The sequence below is a fragment of the Brassica oleracea genome, chromosome C3, assembly GCF_000695525.1.
Source record: "Brassica oleracea var. oleracea cultivar TO1000 chromosome C3, BOL, whole genome shotgun sequence".
In the NCBI taxonomy this organism is placed as follows: domain Eukaryota; kingdom Viridiplantae; phylum Streptophyta; class Magnoliopsida; order Brassicales; family Brassicaceae; genus Brassica; species Brassica oleracea.
In genome coordinates this window covers 33,203,126-33,219,128 of record NC_027750.1, presented here as the reverse complement: position 1 = coordinate 33,219,128, position 16,003 = coordinate 33,203,126, and the positions used below count along the sequence as shown (strand labels likewise).

The following is a 16,003-nucleotide window of genomic DNA, read 5'->3' as shown; positions in this document are numbered from 1 at the left end:
AAACTTGGACAAATAGTCAAATAGTTATATTTATGTTTTTTTATCATTTTTTATAAAGTGGTAGTGTTACATTATGGAGATAAGCCATTTTTTTTAGTAAAAAATGGTAATATTACATATGTTTAATGTAGTTTTTCCAATTTTTATGTTTTATGTTTACATATTATTTTTTAAAAATAAAAATGTAAAATTGTAATCTTACATATGTTTAATGTAGTATTTCCATTTTTTATGTTGTATGTTTACATATTATTTATTATTTTCGAAATTATATATAATGTTTTTTTTTACAAAATAGTTTTGTTACATTATGGAGATAAGCCGTTTTTTTTAGTGAAAAATGATTGTCTTACATATGTTTAATGTAGTTTTTCCAATTTTTATGTTTTATGTTTACATATTATTTTTTAAAAATAAAAATGTAAAATTGTAATCTTACATATGTTTAATGTAGTTTTTCCAATTTTTATGTTTTATGTTTACATATTATTTTTTAAAAATAAAAATGTAAAATTGTAATCTTACATATGTTTAATGTAGTTTTTCCAATTTTTATGTTTTATGTTTACATATTATTTTTTAAAAATAAAAATGTAAAATTGTAATCTTACATATGTTTAATGTAGTTTTTTCATTTTTTATGCTGTATGTTTACAAATTATTTATAATTTTGGAAAATTAATAATATTAAAATGTAAAACTATATTTTATGCCACATGTCATCTTTCGGGAGAAGTTTTTTTTGCTGATGTGGACGCTTTATGGAGCTTCAAAAGGTCCCTTTTATTAGTAAGAATTTGTTTATTCTAAATTTCTTGCTTTTATATCACTGATAATATTACGATATATATCTAATGTAATATTTTTATTTCTTTACATTGTATATTTACTTATTAGTTTAATGCAATGTTTCTGTTTATTTATTTACTTATTATTTATTTTTTTTTATATTGCAAATTTACTTATTATTTATTTTCTACTTTTTTAAATAATAATAACATGTGTCATCTTTCGGGAGAATTGTTTTTGCTGATGTGGACGCTCTATGGAGCCTCAAAAGGTCATTTTTATTAGTATAGATTTTTAGCATATTATTTGTTTATTTTTCCCCAAATATTGTCTTGGTTCTTCATCAATTGGGATAAGTAGAGATGAATGGACCGAACCTTAATTTTTAATGAGTGTAAAACTATTAATTCTTACACCATAAATTGGATGAGTCATGACTAATATATAAGGAACTTTGATAAATCTACTCATTGTCAATTGATTTAAGTTTTAAGTTTATAAAACCTAACATGGTATCAGAGCCTCTCAACTAGTTACAAAAATGTTTTGTTAATCGATCCATATGTAATCCTGCACTGATTTATGCTTCCGTATAAGAATGATTGTCGATGATGCCTAGAAAATCCATTATCTCGAGTGGGAATAATGAGATTAGTAGAGATTAATGGGTTATGGGTTTTAATTTTTAAAAGTGTGCAAAAGTATAAACTTTTACCTCGGAAATTTAGATATTGACACATGTAATTTATCAATAATATGGATCAGTCACTAATTATCAATTAATTTTATGTTTGAAACTTATAAAACTTAACATCTTGGTCGTATTTTAAGAGTTTTGTAGTTGGCACACAGATATATTATTAATATTTATTAGATTTAAGTTTTTGAATTTCAAATTTACAGATATTTTGAGTACAAAACAGTTAGGTGGGTTTGTCTTGTTGGTTCATAAAGTATAGTGATCTTGAAAGAAACCTACCACTATATAATATTAGTGGCAAACTTGGGAACGCCATTATTAGAAGGTTTTATTAGAATATTTTAGTAAATAATAAAATAAAAATGATATTTAAATATTGTTGAGTATTTTACAAAATTAAAAAAAAAAACTCAAATCCAATAGTTTTTCAAGAAGATGGTCTTATGAGAGATTGTGTTTGAGATACGGTGATGTTACACAAGATCTTCTAAAAGCAGGTAACTAAATCACATTTTTTTTAATTTGTCACGTTTCATTCGGTCAACCACGAGGTGCGATACTTTTTTTCTTTGTTAGTGAAACATAAAAGTTGGACGACACAAGTTGCTTAATTTTAAAATAGACAAACATATGGCTGTTCCAACAATGGCTGTTGAAGACAAACAATCTAAGGCCACTTGTAGTATGCGTTCAATTCAAACCAAAAGGAAAGCAGCAACGGTTGTGTTTTTATTCACATAAGTAAGAAAGTTAGATCATCGTCATGGGAAATTTCTTTGAAGTTTCTATTAACCAATCACATTCATCTATTACGTCTGTTCATTTATTTTTCTTTTGATAAAGTTAGATCATCGTCATTTTTTTTTTTTGAAAGAAAAAAAGTCAGTTTCTCTCTGACCCGCTTATCAATGCAGTCCCATTGGGCCACCCCTGGCCATGCTTCCGCCGCGAAACCTCAGTCACCTACCTCCGGTGATGTTCTCTTGTCTCCTCCATTCCCGCCTGACCCCCCTGACCCTCCGTCCTCCCTTTCACCCATCTAATTCCCTCCATTATCAGTCACTCCTATTAAAACTTCCTGTTCTGCTAGTCGTAGATCTCATCTCCTCCCCCTAACTACTGATGTCTCTCAGACTCAGAAACAATCTGTCGCTGTAGCAGATACCACTATGGTCCAGTCTTCTCCTGAAAACTGTCCAACTATTACCATTCCTTCCCTAAACCAAACTGAGATTGGATCTCACTCAACTGTTCCTGCTACAGGAAACCCTAACCAAACTTCATCCTCTAACCCAACCATCTCTCTCTCTGTAAATTCCACAGACCGTTATAAACTCCTTTCTCCTTCAACTAAATCTCCTCTCTTAACCAACAAAGCTCTCAACCTGCCACCTCCCATTAATCACCTTCCACCCTCTGTTCAAGTAAACGCCGCTACCCCTACTGTTCAATCTACCCCTCATTCCTCATCCTACACCTCTCCTCCTGTTGCAGTCCTCCAAACTACCTCTACGCTGGCCGACCAGTTAAGAATCAAAGGAGATAAGTCTCTAAAACGTCTTGCTCCATTGAAGCTAGCAGAGAATGGTAGACCTCGTGTCTTGATACCTGATTCTGTCTTCCACAAAGGAGCGGAATTGCATAAAGACTTTATTATATGCTACTTCAACGGTCGCCCCCCTCCGTTCGGCCAAATTCAGAGTGTTCTTTCTCACATGTGGGGAAAGGGAAGAAAGCTCGAGATTCATAATAACCCCTTGCAGCGCTCAGCCATTGTTAGAATCCCAAGCGACTACCTCAGACAAAAAATTCTAGAGAAAAATATTTGGTATGTCGGGGACTCTATGTTTCACACAGCACAGTGGTCCTCAGCTCACTCTGCTGCTACCCCTCCTCTCAGCTCCATCCAGATATGGGCCCATCTTACTGGAGTTCCTCTTCACCTCAGGTACCAGCATAGTCTCAGTCTAGTTGCTGGCTTAGTGGGCGATCCTAAGGAAACTGATGACTTCACGCTAAACTTAGTTAGCCTCACCTTGTCTCATGTTAAAGTGGAAGTGGACCTCACTAGACCGCTTCCTCGTGTTGTTGAGTTTGAGAGACAGAGTGGAGAAGTTGTAGAAGTTCAGGTCGACTATCCTTGGCTACCCCCGACCTGTTCTCATTGCAAAGAACTAGGCTATGTGGTACGCAACTGCCTGATGTACACACCGCCAAAGAACCCCCCTGCTGAGACAGAATCTGCACAGAACAAGAAAGATAAAGTCCATGTTAGCGCTTCGCGTAAGCAGGCTCCTGGGGAGTTCCTAAGGGAAAAAATTACGTACCCGTCAAGAAAACCAACCCTGCAACTACCACTGGTCCTCTACCTTGTCCTTCTCCCGTCCCACCTATTGACCAACCTCCTCCTCTCTTTGTTTCTTTACCCTCCAGCCCTTTGGCTTCTCGGAGAAACCCTATTCCAAACCCTTTTCCATTTTTCTCCAAAACCTCTCTCCCTTCAACTTCTCTCCAAAGTCCTTCTGAAAGCCTACTAAACCTTCCTTAAAGCATTGTCGCTCTTCACCTTCCTTGTCTCCCCCCTCTCAGCCGAAACCCTCTTTCAACTCCTCTAATGTCCCCCCACTCCTAGCCTTTCCTAATATAGGAACCTTAAACTACTTAAAGAATTCATCTTTTTCTGACCCTTATCTTTCTAACCCTTTTTTACCCCTTCAAACTCCAGATACCCAGATACCCTCCAGCTCGCTGGAGACCCCCTTTATCTTCTTAATGAGTGTGAAACTCTTTTTTTGGAACATTCGTGATCTAAATGACCCGAATAAACATCGGCCTTTTATGGATTGGCTCAATAGCCATAGACCCATTTTTGGTAGTATTTTAGAAACATATATCAAGGAACTCTCTCTGGCCTCCCTTATGAACTCTGTATGCAGAGGCTGGCATTATACCTCCAACCACTTATCTGATGAAGACGGTCACATTGTACTCATTTGGAAGGATCCGACTAAGGTGTGTGTTCTGTCACAATCTCGCCAAACGATCACTTGTGAGCTTCAGCTACCCAATTGCTCTCCCATTATCTACACTGCTATTTACGCATCTAACCTCAGTGAGGAAAGGAACAACCTATGGGTTGAGCTCTTGAATCTCCATACTACCTATGATCTTGCCTCTACACCCTAGATAATATGTAGAGACTTCAATCAAATACTCTTTAGTAGCGACCACTCGGCTTTCAATTACAACAAACACTCCTCTCGGATGTTCCTATTCAGAGACTGTCTTCATCAGCTAGGTGTATTTGATCTAAGATACCAAGGCCCCACCCACACCTGGTCAAACAAAAGACTCATATCCCCTGTTGCTAAGAAGTTGGATAGGTGCCTCACTAACAATTTCGTTATCAATCTCTTCCCGCATGCCTCTGCTTCTTTCCTTCCACCTGTCCCATCTGATCACTCTCCCTGCCTACTCGACCTTGCCTTCGTCCTACCTAAAACTGGTACCCAACCCTTCAAATTCCTAAACTACCTTACTAAACACCCGAGCTTTCTGGAGGTAGTGTCTGACGCTTGGTCTCAAGTCGGAAGCGTGTCTGCCAACCTAACCTCACTGTGTTGGAAGCTGAAATGCATCAAGAGAAGTTTAAAACCACTAAATAGAGAGTTTTCAAATATTCAGGAGAGAGTAAAAACTACTCACAGTTTGTTACAAGTTGCGCAGGTACAAGCACTCACTGACCCTTCGCCAGAAACATTTGAAGCAGAACATGTCCTTTATGAGAAGTGGCAGTTGCTCAGGCAGATAGAAGAATGCTTTTACAGACAGAAATCCAGGATCAACTGGCTTCGAGAGGGGGACCTCAATACTACCTTCTTTCATAGGGTTTGCCAGTCACGTGCCAGCTTCAACGCTATTAGATATTTTCTACTCAGCTCCGGTGCTCTTGTTACTGACCCTCTACAGATGAGTGCACATGCCATCAACCATTTTAAATATGTGCTTGGACCTGATCATCCATTGCCACTTCTACTCCATTCCTCTACTGCTTGGTTTCGTGGCCTCACTGACTTCATGTGCTCGCAGCAACAAAAAGACAAAATCCTCCTCATGCCAAATTCAGAAGAGATCACTAAAGTCATGTTCTCCCTCAACCCTAACAAAGCTCCCGCCCCTGACAGTCTTTCATCTGCATTCTACAAAGCTGCTTGGACCCTTATTGGAACTGAAACCGTGAAATCTATCCAACACTTCTTCAACTCGGGCTTCCTTCCAAAAACTGCTAACTCCACTATCTTATCCATGGTGCCAAAGTTCCCTGGAGCCTCACGTATTACTGACTACCGTCCGATCTCCTGTCTCAATACCATTTACAAGGTAATCTCTAGACTGTTGGTGAAGCGGCTGAAGCCAATCTTGCAAGACCTTATACTCCCGAACCAAACGGCTTTTGGGGAGGGTCGCTTGCTAGTGGAAAATACAGTGTTAGCAAGTGAACTTGTGAATGGTTATCATAGGAATAAGGGTTCAAAAAAGATTACCATAAAAGTGGACATAGCTAAGGCTTTTGATACACTTTCGTGGGAGTTCCTCTTCGCTGCATTGGAAAGCTTTGATCTTCCGGATCCCTTCCTCCGTGTACTCCGTGCCTGCATAACAACAACAACCTTACGGTAGGATATAACGGTACAGTAAGTGGTTTCTTCAAGGGTAAAAGAGGGCTTAGGCAAGGAGATCCCTTGTCGCCGTACCTATTCGTGATTGCGATGAACTGCTTGTCCATGATGCTGGATAAGGTTGCTAGGTCTGGTAATCTCTCATACCACCACCAGTGTCAAAAGACCAGGTTGACCCATCTTTCTTTTGCGGATGATCTCCTCATATTTATAGATGGTTCCATCGAATCAGTCCAAATGGTTCTTCAGATCCTCCATGACTTTGAAAGGCGCTCGGGATTAGCTTTTAGTATCCAAAAGTCAAGATTCTTTGCTTCTGGCCTCTCAGAGGAAGAGATCTCTGCTATTCATGTGTCCACTAGCATGCTTTGTGGTTCTCTCCCAATGCGTTACTAAGGAGTTCCCCTTTGCACAAAGAAGCTTAACCTAGTCAATTGTGAGCCCCTTCTTCAGCAAATAAAGACGCGCTTCTCTTCTTGGTCTGCTAAGTCCCTGTCGTTTGCAGGTAGACTGCTCCTCATCAAAACCGTAATTGCTGGAATCTCAATTTTCTGGTGCTCAAGTTTCATACTGCCAAAAGCCTGCATTAATAGAATAAACTCTCTTTGTGGCCTGTTTCTTTGGAATCGAAAAAGTGAGGGACATCAAACAGCAAAAGTGGCTTGGGAAACGGTGACACTTACCAAAGATCAGGGAGGACTTGGGGTCAAGGACCTTCATTCCTGGAATCTAGCGTGTATCCTCAAACTGATATGGATGATCTTCTTTCGCCCAACATCTGTATGGGTCTCCTGGTTTAAAGAAGTGATCTTAAGAGGGGACATAAACAACTACTGGACCATAAACACAAGTTCATCTTTCTCCTGGCTAGTTAATAAAATGATCAAGACAAGGAGTCAAATTTACCCACTACTACGAAGAAGGCTAGTCAATGGTGAGTCGACAAGCTTTTGGGTCGATAACTGGTCTCCATTTGGGAACCTATACAACTACCTTGGAGCCTCGACTTCAAGATTTGGTATCCTCAGAACTGCCACGGTTGCTTCGCTGTATGATCATGATCATGATCACTGGCTCCTCCCACCTGCAAGATCAGAAAACCAGTTAGCTCTTCACGTTTATTTAACTACGGTCAATCTCAGCGATGATCAAGACCAATATGAGTGGGATGTGGCAGGCAAAACTAGTTCCCGGTATAGCACTGGTGAGGTCTACACTTACTTGAAAGGCCATGTTCCTCTAGTTCCTTGGACGCAGCTGGTCTGGTTTTCTTATGGAATCCCACGGCACAGCTTCTTAACATGGCTAGTCATGCTTAACCGATGCCCTACACGCGACCGACTACTTCAGTGGGGACTTGATGTTGATCCCAAATGTCTACTCTGTAACAACAGCAACGAATCACAAAATCACCTGTTCTTTGATTGCTCCTACAGCGGCTTCATTTGGAGGATGATATCAGATAGGTGTCAGCTGCAGCTCACTACTTCTTGGGAGGACTTAATCCAACAACTACTCGCTTCTCCGCGTAATAAGGACCTTCGCCGTTTAACTCTCCTAGCGTTTCAGGGTTCACTCTACTGGCTATGGCCTGAAAGGAACACAAGACTTCATCAACAATCCTTCAGAACTGCGGAATCAATCTTCTCCACCATTGATAAACAGCTAAGGAACTGTGTCCAGAGCTTTCGCCACTCAAACCCTCGAGCCTCCTCTGCGATGATGCAACTTTGGTTTCTCAGATCATAGTCGTTGTTTGCCTTCCCCACCGTAACTCTCTTCTACTAGGCCTCTTTCAATGAAGTGGACTGGAAATGTTCCATTGATATGTGTTTTAAATTTAATTCTATTGGGTCTTGCCCTTTAAAACTATGGCATTTAGGCATGTATAACTTTTTTTTCTGCTGTTTTAATATGAATACCTTTTTACAAAAAAAAAAGTCTATTCATTTACATTAGTGTCATTAGGTAAAATAATTATCAAAAGAAATAAAATCACACAACAATGCATGCACCTCTATCTCAGCCGTTGGATCCATTCCAAGAAAAAAAAAACGATCGAATCATTTGAGTAACAGCCTGTATAATGGCCGTACGAAAGAGATAGAAGTTTCAAAATTCAGTGGTTTCTGTCCTTTTCGAATATGATAAGCAAATTGTGATAACCTATCCCGAAAATCAGATTAATGACTCACGAGTCACAACATCTCTATATGAATTATGTAGATAGAGAGTGACGTCTTTATCAATCTATATCTCTCTTGTCCCCACTACTTTATTTTTAATCCCTTATTAACGGATTATATAATTCGCTTACCATTTTTTTTTATTAATATAATGTTATTAGTTTAAAGAGAAGCATCTTTTTTTATTTATATTATTAAAATATTTTTAGTTTACAAAAATGAAAAGAATATTTCATTCACAATATTTTATAGGGGTTAAATTTTATAGATTAAAATTTTAACTATTTTATTAGACTATTTGATATATTTTATGTATGATAAATGCATATCATAAAATACAAATTCACTTTCATATTAAGTTCGATAAAATACAAAAAAAATTAGACATGAAATTCATTTTTAAGAGAAAATAACAAAATGCTTTGTCTATGTTTATATAAAAATTGATATATATGGTAACTATTAATTTCTTTTGGTTTTTATGTTCTACAAAAGTCCATACTGAGCTCAGAATTGGGTTCGGTTAAAGATATGATTAACACTAAGATATACAGAATAACTTTTGAAAAATTAAAATTTGAATATTATAAGGAAAAATTTGGAAAAATACTCTAGTAAGAGATTTTACTTTGAAAACTATACTGTTTTTTTTTTATTCTTTTGAAAGCTACATTTATTTATAAACTAAAAGACTAAATTACCCTTGACCAATAAAGACTAAAAGATATAACTAAAAAATTACGTTTATTACATTCACTTGTGAATGTGTGATAGATCGGAATATTTCGTGATCGTAGTGTAAAAATATAAGATATAAGACTGGTTTGAGTATTTAGATTCGTCTCATATATAAGTTAGAGACCTATTACATGTAAAAATAAATGCATCAAACTGTAGCATCTTAATAAAGAGAGTTTATGCCTAAAGTGACAGAGAAGCGGATATCATAAGTTAAGCTTCCTACCGACAAGGTAAACATCAACAGAGTTAAGTCTCTCTTTTCTACTATGTGATGACGTAGTACGTGAAGTGCTTGTTATAGGTCTCCAAAATTAGGATTGAAAGGTTTATAAATCTTTCTTAAGTAAACATATATATCCCATGATGTTGGACAAAAAGATAACATTCAACCGCAAGAAAATTAACATTCTCAAAAGTTTATAACAGTCGGACGTCAATTTACACGAGGTTTCAATATCCTTAGAATCAGATGGATTCTTATCTCGTCATTCCCTTCTACGTCTTTTTTTTTTCTCAAACAAAGAATACTACCTAGAGGTCCTGTTCTGCATCTTCTTTGCCGCCACCTGGATTTATGACATGAATTCTTTCATAACTAAGCAATCTGAAAAATGTTCAATACAATCACTAGCAAATCTTACATGGTTTCGTATGAATTAAACACCTAATAAAAACAATTTTCAGTACCACAACATACAATTTGATTAGGAAATTAAAATGTGACCTTGACCTACGTACATACATAATTTAAAATAATAAAAATGTAATTTTAATTTAAATCATGGCAAAAATGTCTTATCATATATAAAATAGTGTAGTTTTCAAAAAATCAAATAAGCAGTGCATTTTAAAATTTTGAAATCCTAAATAAGGTATTTTCCTAATTAAATTTGGATAAATACATGTACTTGAGATTTTATTTTGAAAACTATAATTCCATTTATCTTTTTTTAAAACTACACTTTTATTTAAGTTAATGACTAAATACCCAATCTAAAAAAAATATATTTATTTTACAGATTTTTTTTTTGTTTTTAAATAACACTCCTAAATCTGTGTATAATATCCTATTATACGATATCTTACATTTATTTTGATGAAAAGACTAAAAATTTGATGTTTTCCCATTTTCTCTATCTCCTCACTCCTTTATGGGTCTCCATTTATTTGTATCATCTTGTTCTTCCCCTAGCTCTCCGTTTTTGTAGGGCTTATATGTTTGTGTTATTTTGTCACCAATATTCTTAGGTGTAATTTGATTTTGTATATTCTCGTCATCTAATCTCGTAGACATCGGCTCTTTGTATAGCCAACATCTATGGCTGCAGCAGTTTCGTCATATGATTTCTTATCATGTTAAGATTATTATTACATCTTTTAAAAGAAGACCTGAATAAGCTTTCTATATAGCCTTTTGCTTTTCTTTTGATTCAGAAAACATCAAAAGTAGTATATTTACACAGTACGATAATCTTTATATATAGTTCGATGTGTCTCATGAGTGATAGATCTTCTACATTCCAATTCTGTATCCCACAGACATCAAAGTAAGTTCCCAAAACATGTTTTGAATGCTCAAGACACACACTTTAGACCTGAAATTTAGACCAGTTTACCGAGATCATCATACATAAACAATTGGGATACATTTCCTCTGAAATTGACATAATGAAGTAAGCACATACATCCACTAATTCAAAAATTCACATACTTCGATGCTGCTGTGATAGATTTTTTCTCTCTTGCTACTGCAAAGATCTACGAAGATACATGAAATCAGGAAAATTGTATTATCATAAACATAAACAATAATAATAGTAATTTTGAATTTGTAATTTAGTAGTAATTAGAATAAGTAATTTTTTATTCAAATTTGGATTAAAATGTCTTATCACATTTCAAAAAGTGTACTTTTCAAAACTTAACAATATAAATATATTATTCAAATTTTAAACTATAAATAGAGTATTTTTCAAATTATTGTATAAATAAACTTAATACTTTTTATTTTAAGAGATTTGAAACAATCCAAAATAAATGGAAGAACTTTTAGTGATTATCGTCAAACACCAAAAATCATTATCACAATTCACACACAACCTATTGGAAGAACCAATCAGCCTCTAAATTAAGTAGCAATTTGCTTCGTAAGCGACTACGTGGTCATGTGAAATTTAATATTTTCTGTAGGTCTCCCATAGTTTAGTTTATAATACATTGACAAAACAAGGTCTTTGAAATTTAGATAAAAAGAATCGAAGACTTTCGAAATGATAGTGTTTATATAATGTATATTTGACAAGTTCTGATTTAACATGGACCGGGGACACTGTTAGACCACTTATCACATCCAACTCGTTTAAATGAACAAATGATTGCGTTTATAATCAAGAAATTTTCTCAATCCAATACAAAAAGTCGAAATAGAGAAAGTGGATTAGACGCAAACAGATTTACTAGACCAAAACCTAAGCTGACTTTAATCAACAACGAGTTTGATGAGACTGGAATAAGAAGTGCATTTTTTCCTAGATTTAAAACTGACTCAAAACATAAAGTCAACCACAAAACTAACATATGTTTCCTTTGCACATTTTTTTTTATCTTATTCACCCCACAAGTTCAGATTATTCACGAAAATGTCATTAATTTTTTTTCGAAAATGACATTTTTACTCTCAACTTCATCATCTTCAAGTATTTACAAGATTGTCATTCCCGTCAATACACCAACCACCATGAACAACCAATTTGAAGCTCTTAATGCACCTCAAATCGATTTACACTTCTTCTTTCTCAATTCTTATGAACTAAGAACAACATGTTTTTCACTTTCTCTCTATATTCATCCAAAAAAACAAAGATTTTGATTCTAAAATTTTTATGGTTGATAAAGCCATTGAATCTTAAGATTCTTGGTGGGTCACTTTTGTTTGAGATTCTGGGTGCTTGGAGAAGACTTATGTGTGCTAAACAAGTTATTTCACTAGTTGAAACTATGAAATCAGTTTTTTTTTCAGATTTGGTCGCCCAGACGACTTCCGGGTAAGTCGTTTGGCTGTATACGACTTACATGGAAATCTTCTAATCAATGCAGAAGTTAGTTTTGCAATTGACTTTTAAATGTGTTTTTAGATACGACTTACTAGGAAGTCGTCCATCTTTGTTTGTTAAAAAAAAAATTCGAGACGACTTCCATGTAAGTCGTCTTGGGTAAATGAGTTAGTTTTGCATTTGACTAGATTGTGTCAGAAATTTGACTTTTCCTGGACGACTTACCAATAAGTCGTCCAGTAGATAATTAAAAAAATCAATATTTTGTTATATCTAGACGACTTCCATGTAAGTTCTCAGGTTAGTTTTGCAATTGAAAATAAAACATAAAGATTTATTTTTTTCTAGACGACTTACACGGAAGTCGTCCGTTAGACGACTTACACGAAAGTCGTCCATGATTTTATTCCGAGATTCTGGTCAAACCTTGCTTATCTTGGACGACTTCCATATAAGTCGTCGGACGGAAGACTTCCGTGTAAGTCGTCTAGAAAAAAAAATTATTTTATTTTTCAATTGCAAAACTAACCTGAGACGACTTCCTTCCATGGAAGTCGTCTAGGGTAAACGAGTTAGTTTTGCATTTGACCGGATTGTGTCCGAAATTTGACTTTTCCTGGGCGAATAAAACATAAGTCGTCCAGTAGAAAATTAAAAAAATCTATATTGACTTCCATGGAAGTCGTATAGGTATAAGAAAATATTGATTTTTTTTAATTTTCTACTGGATGACTTATGTGTAATTCGTCCAGGAAAAGTCAAATTTCTGACACAATCCAGTCAAATGCAAAACTAACTTGTTTACCCTAGACGACTTACATGGAAGTTGTCTCGAATTTTTTTTAACAAACAAAGATGGACGACTTCCATGTAAGTCGTGTAAGTTAAAAATCAATTGCAAAACTAACCCAAATGGACGACTTCCTAGAAGTCTACCAGACGACCTTCGTGGAAGTAGTATGCGTCAATGTGTAATAAACTTTCATTTTCTCTAAAACTATAAAGACTTTTTAATATTTTTTTGTTAATTCATGTATATTAGTCGATATTTGAGCTCATGAATGAAATTCATAACTTATTTTTTTTTAATTATGAGTTTACCGACATTCATGGGTATTAATGTTTCCAAAAGACTTCCATGGAAGTCTTGTACGTTAGTTTTTCTAAATTTGTTAAGTAACTTTAAAATATGTTTATTTAATTTTAAAAAGTGTTAAGTAACTTCAAGAATATCAAGTAACATGTTTTAATGTGTCTTCTGATATCATAAGATATACTTTTTAACTCTCAAAAAATTTGAAATTTCAATTTTCACTTAAATTTTGAATTTCCTGCTTAAATTTTAATTTTCCGCTTAAATTTGCCGCTTATTTTTCAATTTTACGCTTTAGATTTAAGTCTTCCGAGAAGACTTCCCAGAAGACTTCTAATGAAAGTGTTCTATCTTTGAACTTATGTAATGGTTTATCTTTTGTAAATTTGACTAAGTTTTCTTGGGAATTCTTCTCCTTTAGTTGTAATAAATTTGATTAATTTTTTGTGTTATTGTGTTTTATTATTGAAGTTCTATCAATAACTTCAATTATGTCAATTAATTTTGGCAAGATAATATTGTGGAATATGTACATATTTACCACAAAAATTTATTAATATCTTTTCAAATTTACAAAAAAATCACAACTAAAAGAATACACATGCAAATCATAAAACAAATCACAAACAAAACTATTATACATCATTCCTCTACAAAGACAAGCTTAGACTCCACTTGATATAGAAGAAAATTCCTTCAGGAAGTCTTCTAGTACATTATATTTTAGAAGACTTTGGAAGACTTATGAGAAGTCTTCTCGAAAGTCTTCTAAAATATAATGCGCTAGAAGACTTCCTCCGAGAATACTTCCTATAAGTCATCCAAGTCTGCTCCAGATCTGATAAACATGTATATCAAATCCAGATATGAAAAACATGCATATGAAAAACGTTCAAATGGCTTAAAATAGAGAAAATGAGTTAAAAATTATATAGATCTACTTTTATAGAACACACAACGTACATATCCAAGTGGAAGATGAGAACCATCTGGTTAAATACCTGTAACAAAAAGATAGATTAATGAGAAAAAAATGAGACAAAAATGAAAAATGCATATAAAGTTTGGTGTTTTCAAGTCAAAGAAAATAGAGTGGGTTTGGAGAGTTTTAGTTTGGGAAAAAAGTAAGAACTTCATTCAACAGGAGGTTACCAAATGAAGAAAAATCAGACATAAAAACTTACCAAAACACTCAGATCTGTTATGAAAGGGAAACATGTGAGAAGACTCCGTCAAAAGACTTCCTGGAAGTCTTCTAGCACATTATATTTTAGAATACTTTGGAAGACTTATGGGAAATCTTCTCGGAAGTCTTCCAAAGTCTACTCCAGATTTGAAAAATATGTATATCAAACCCAGATCTAACCTGCATATAAAAAATGTTCAAATGACTTAAAAACAGATAAAACGAGTGGAAGATTATAGATTTACATTTATAGAACACACAAAAATATATATGTAAAATTAATAGATCTACCTTTAAATGAGTGGAAGATGAGAACCATGTGATGAAAAACCTGCAAAACAAGATAAACTAGTGAGAAAACCATGAGACAAAAACAATAAATTGATATAAAGTTTGGTGTTTATAAGTTCAAAGAGATTAGAGAAAGGTTGGAGAGTTTTAGAATGAGAAACATAATTTTTTTGTTGTAGCCATTTGAGAGGAGGAGAAATAATGTGTAATTTTTTTTTATATATGGAGACAAAAATTCCAATAAGGTTAAATATTTTCGATTCAGAAGGCTTTCAAGTAAGTCTTCTAATAGAAGAATTCCTAGACGACTTACTTGTAAGCCGTCCAGAAGACTTCAATATTTTTAGCGGGAAACTAAAATATTTTTAGCGGAAAACTAAAATATTTTTAGCGGAAGTTCTAATCGCCAGACGACTTACTTGTTAGTCGTCTAGACTATAAACATAACCCCTAAACAATTCAATTTTTTATATCTAAATTTATATTACTTAAAACCGTTTGTAATTATATGATTTTAATTTTTCACTTATCAAAATATTTTTTTAAATTTTTATAAATTATTTTTAAGATTAACTATATCAGAAGATTTCCATGGACGTCGTCTAGACGACGTACAATATCTCAGAAGATTAAGAAGAATTTACGGGGCTATATTCGTAAAAATAAGTTTTGTTTTTTTGTTTGGTCACATGGGTCTGACTGTAATTCCACGAGATTTTTGAGTTATTTTTTCTTTTGATTCAAGTTTAGATATACTTTTCCAATCAAAGTCATGTTTTGAGGCATATTTGACAAATTTCCTTTTTTTCTTTAACTAAGTGAACGTATTATTCCCATTTTGGAATTATATCCATTAAACAAAGCTTTGAATTTTGATGAGAGCTATATCCCAAAAGTTGCCAATATTAGTTGCGTACGTTCCGAGCACAACTTCTCATTTATTTGTTAATTAGTCAGCCTCATTGAAGTTTACTGTGCAACTAGGAGTTTTTGATGGCGCAGAAATAGTAATTTTTAATATAATATTTTTTATTTCAAAAGAAAATTTTGATTTATATTTCAACATTATTAATTTATATTTTAACTTCAATAGTTATAAAAAATCATAAACATATTTTTGTAATCTTTTTTTTTTTGATTTGGTATAATTATTTAAATTTGATTTGATTTAATTTTTAATAAAGATAAAATTAGATTTTATAAAAATAGTTTTAATTATATTATTGTGTTTAATGATTATTTATTTTTAAAATATATATATATATATATATATATATATATATAT

The 16,003-nt window shown here is 33.9% G+C and overlaps 2 protein-coding genes across 2 annotated transcripts in view; one reads left to right on the top strand and one right to left on the bottom strand.

The window, feature by feature from the left end:
* Positions 1-2,528, bottom strand: part of LOC106330424 (putative F-box protein At1g23770) — a 15,602-nt gene extending 13,074 nt beyond the window's left edge. Inside the window, 1 exon segment of the mRNA XM_013768891.1 lies at positions 2,457-2,528. Coding sequence (XP_013624345.1) covers positions 2,457-2,528 — 72 coding nt within the window.
* Positions 2,529-7,047: 4,519 nt separating this feature from the next.
* LOC106330423 lies at positions 7,048-7,917 on the top strand. Its single transcript, XM_013768890.1, has one exon. It carries the CDS (start codon positions 7,048-7,050, stop codon positions 7,915-7,917), a length of 870 nt encoding a protein of 289 aa, XP_013624344.1.
* Positions 7,918-16,003: the final 8,086 nt, after the last annotated feature.

What these genes read in the sequence shown, in the direction of transcription:
- LOC106330423 (XM_013768890.1), top strand. Translation starts at nt 7,048, where the DNA reads ATGATCAAGACAAGGAGTCAAATTTACCCACTACTACGAAGAAGGCTA.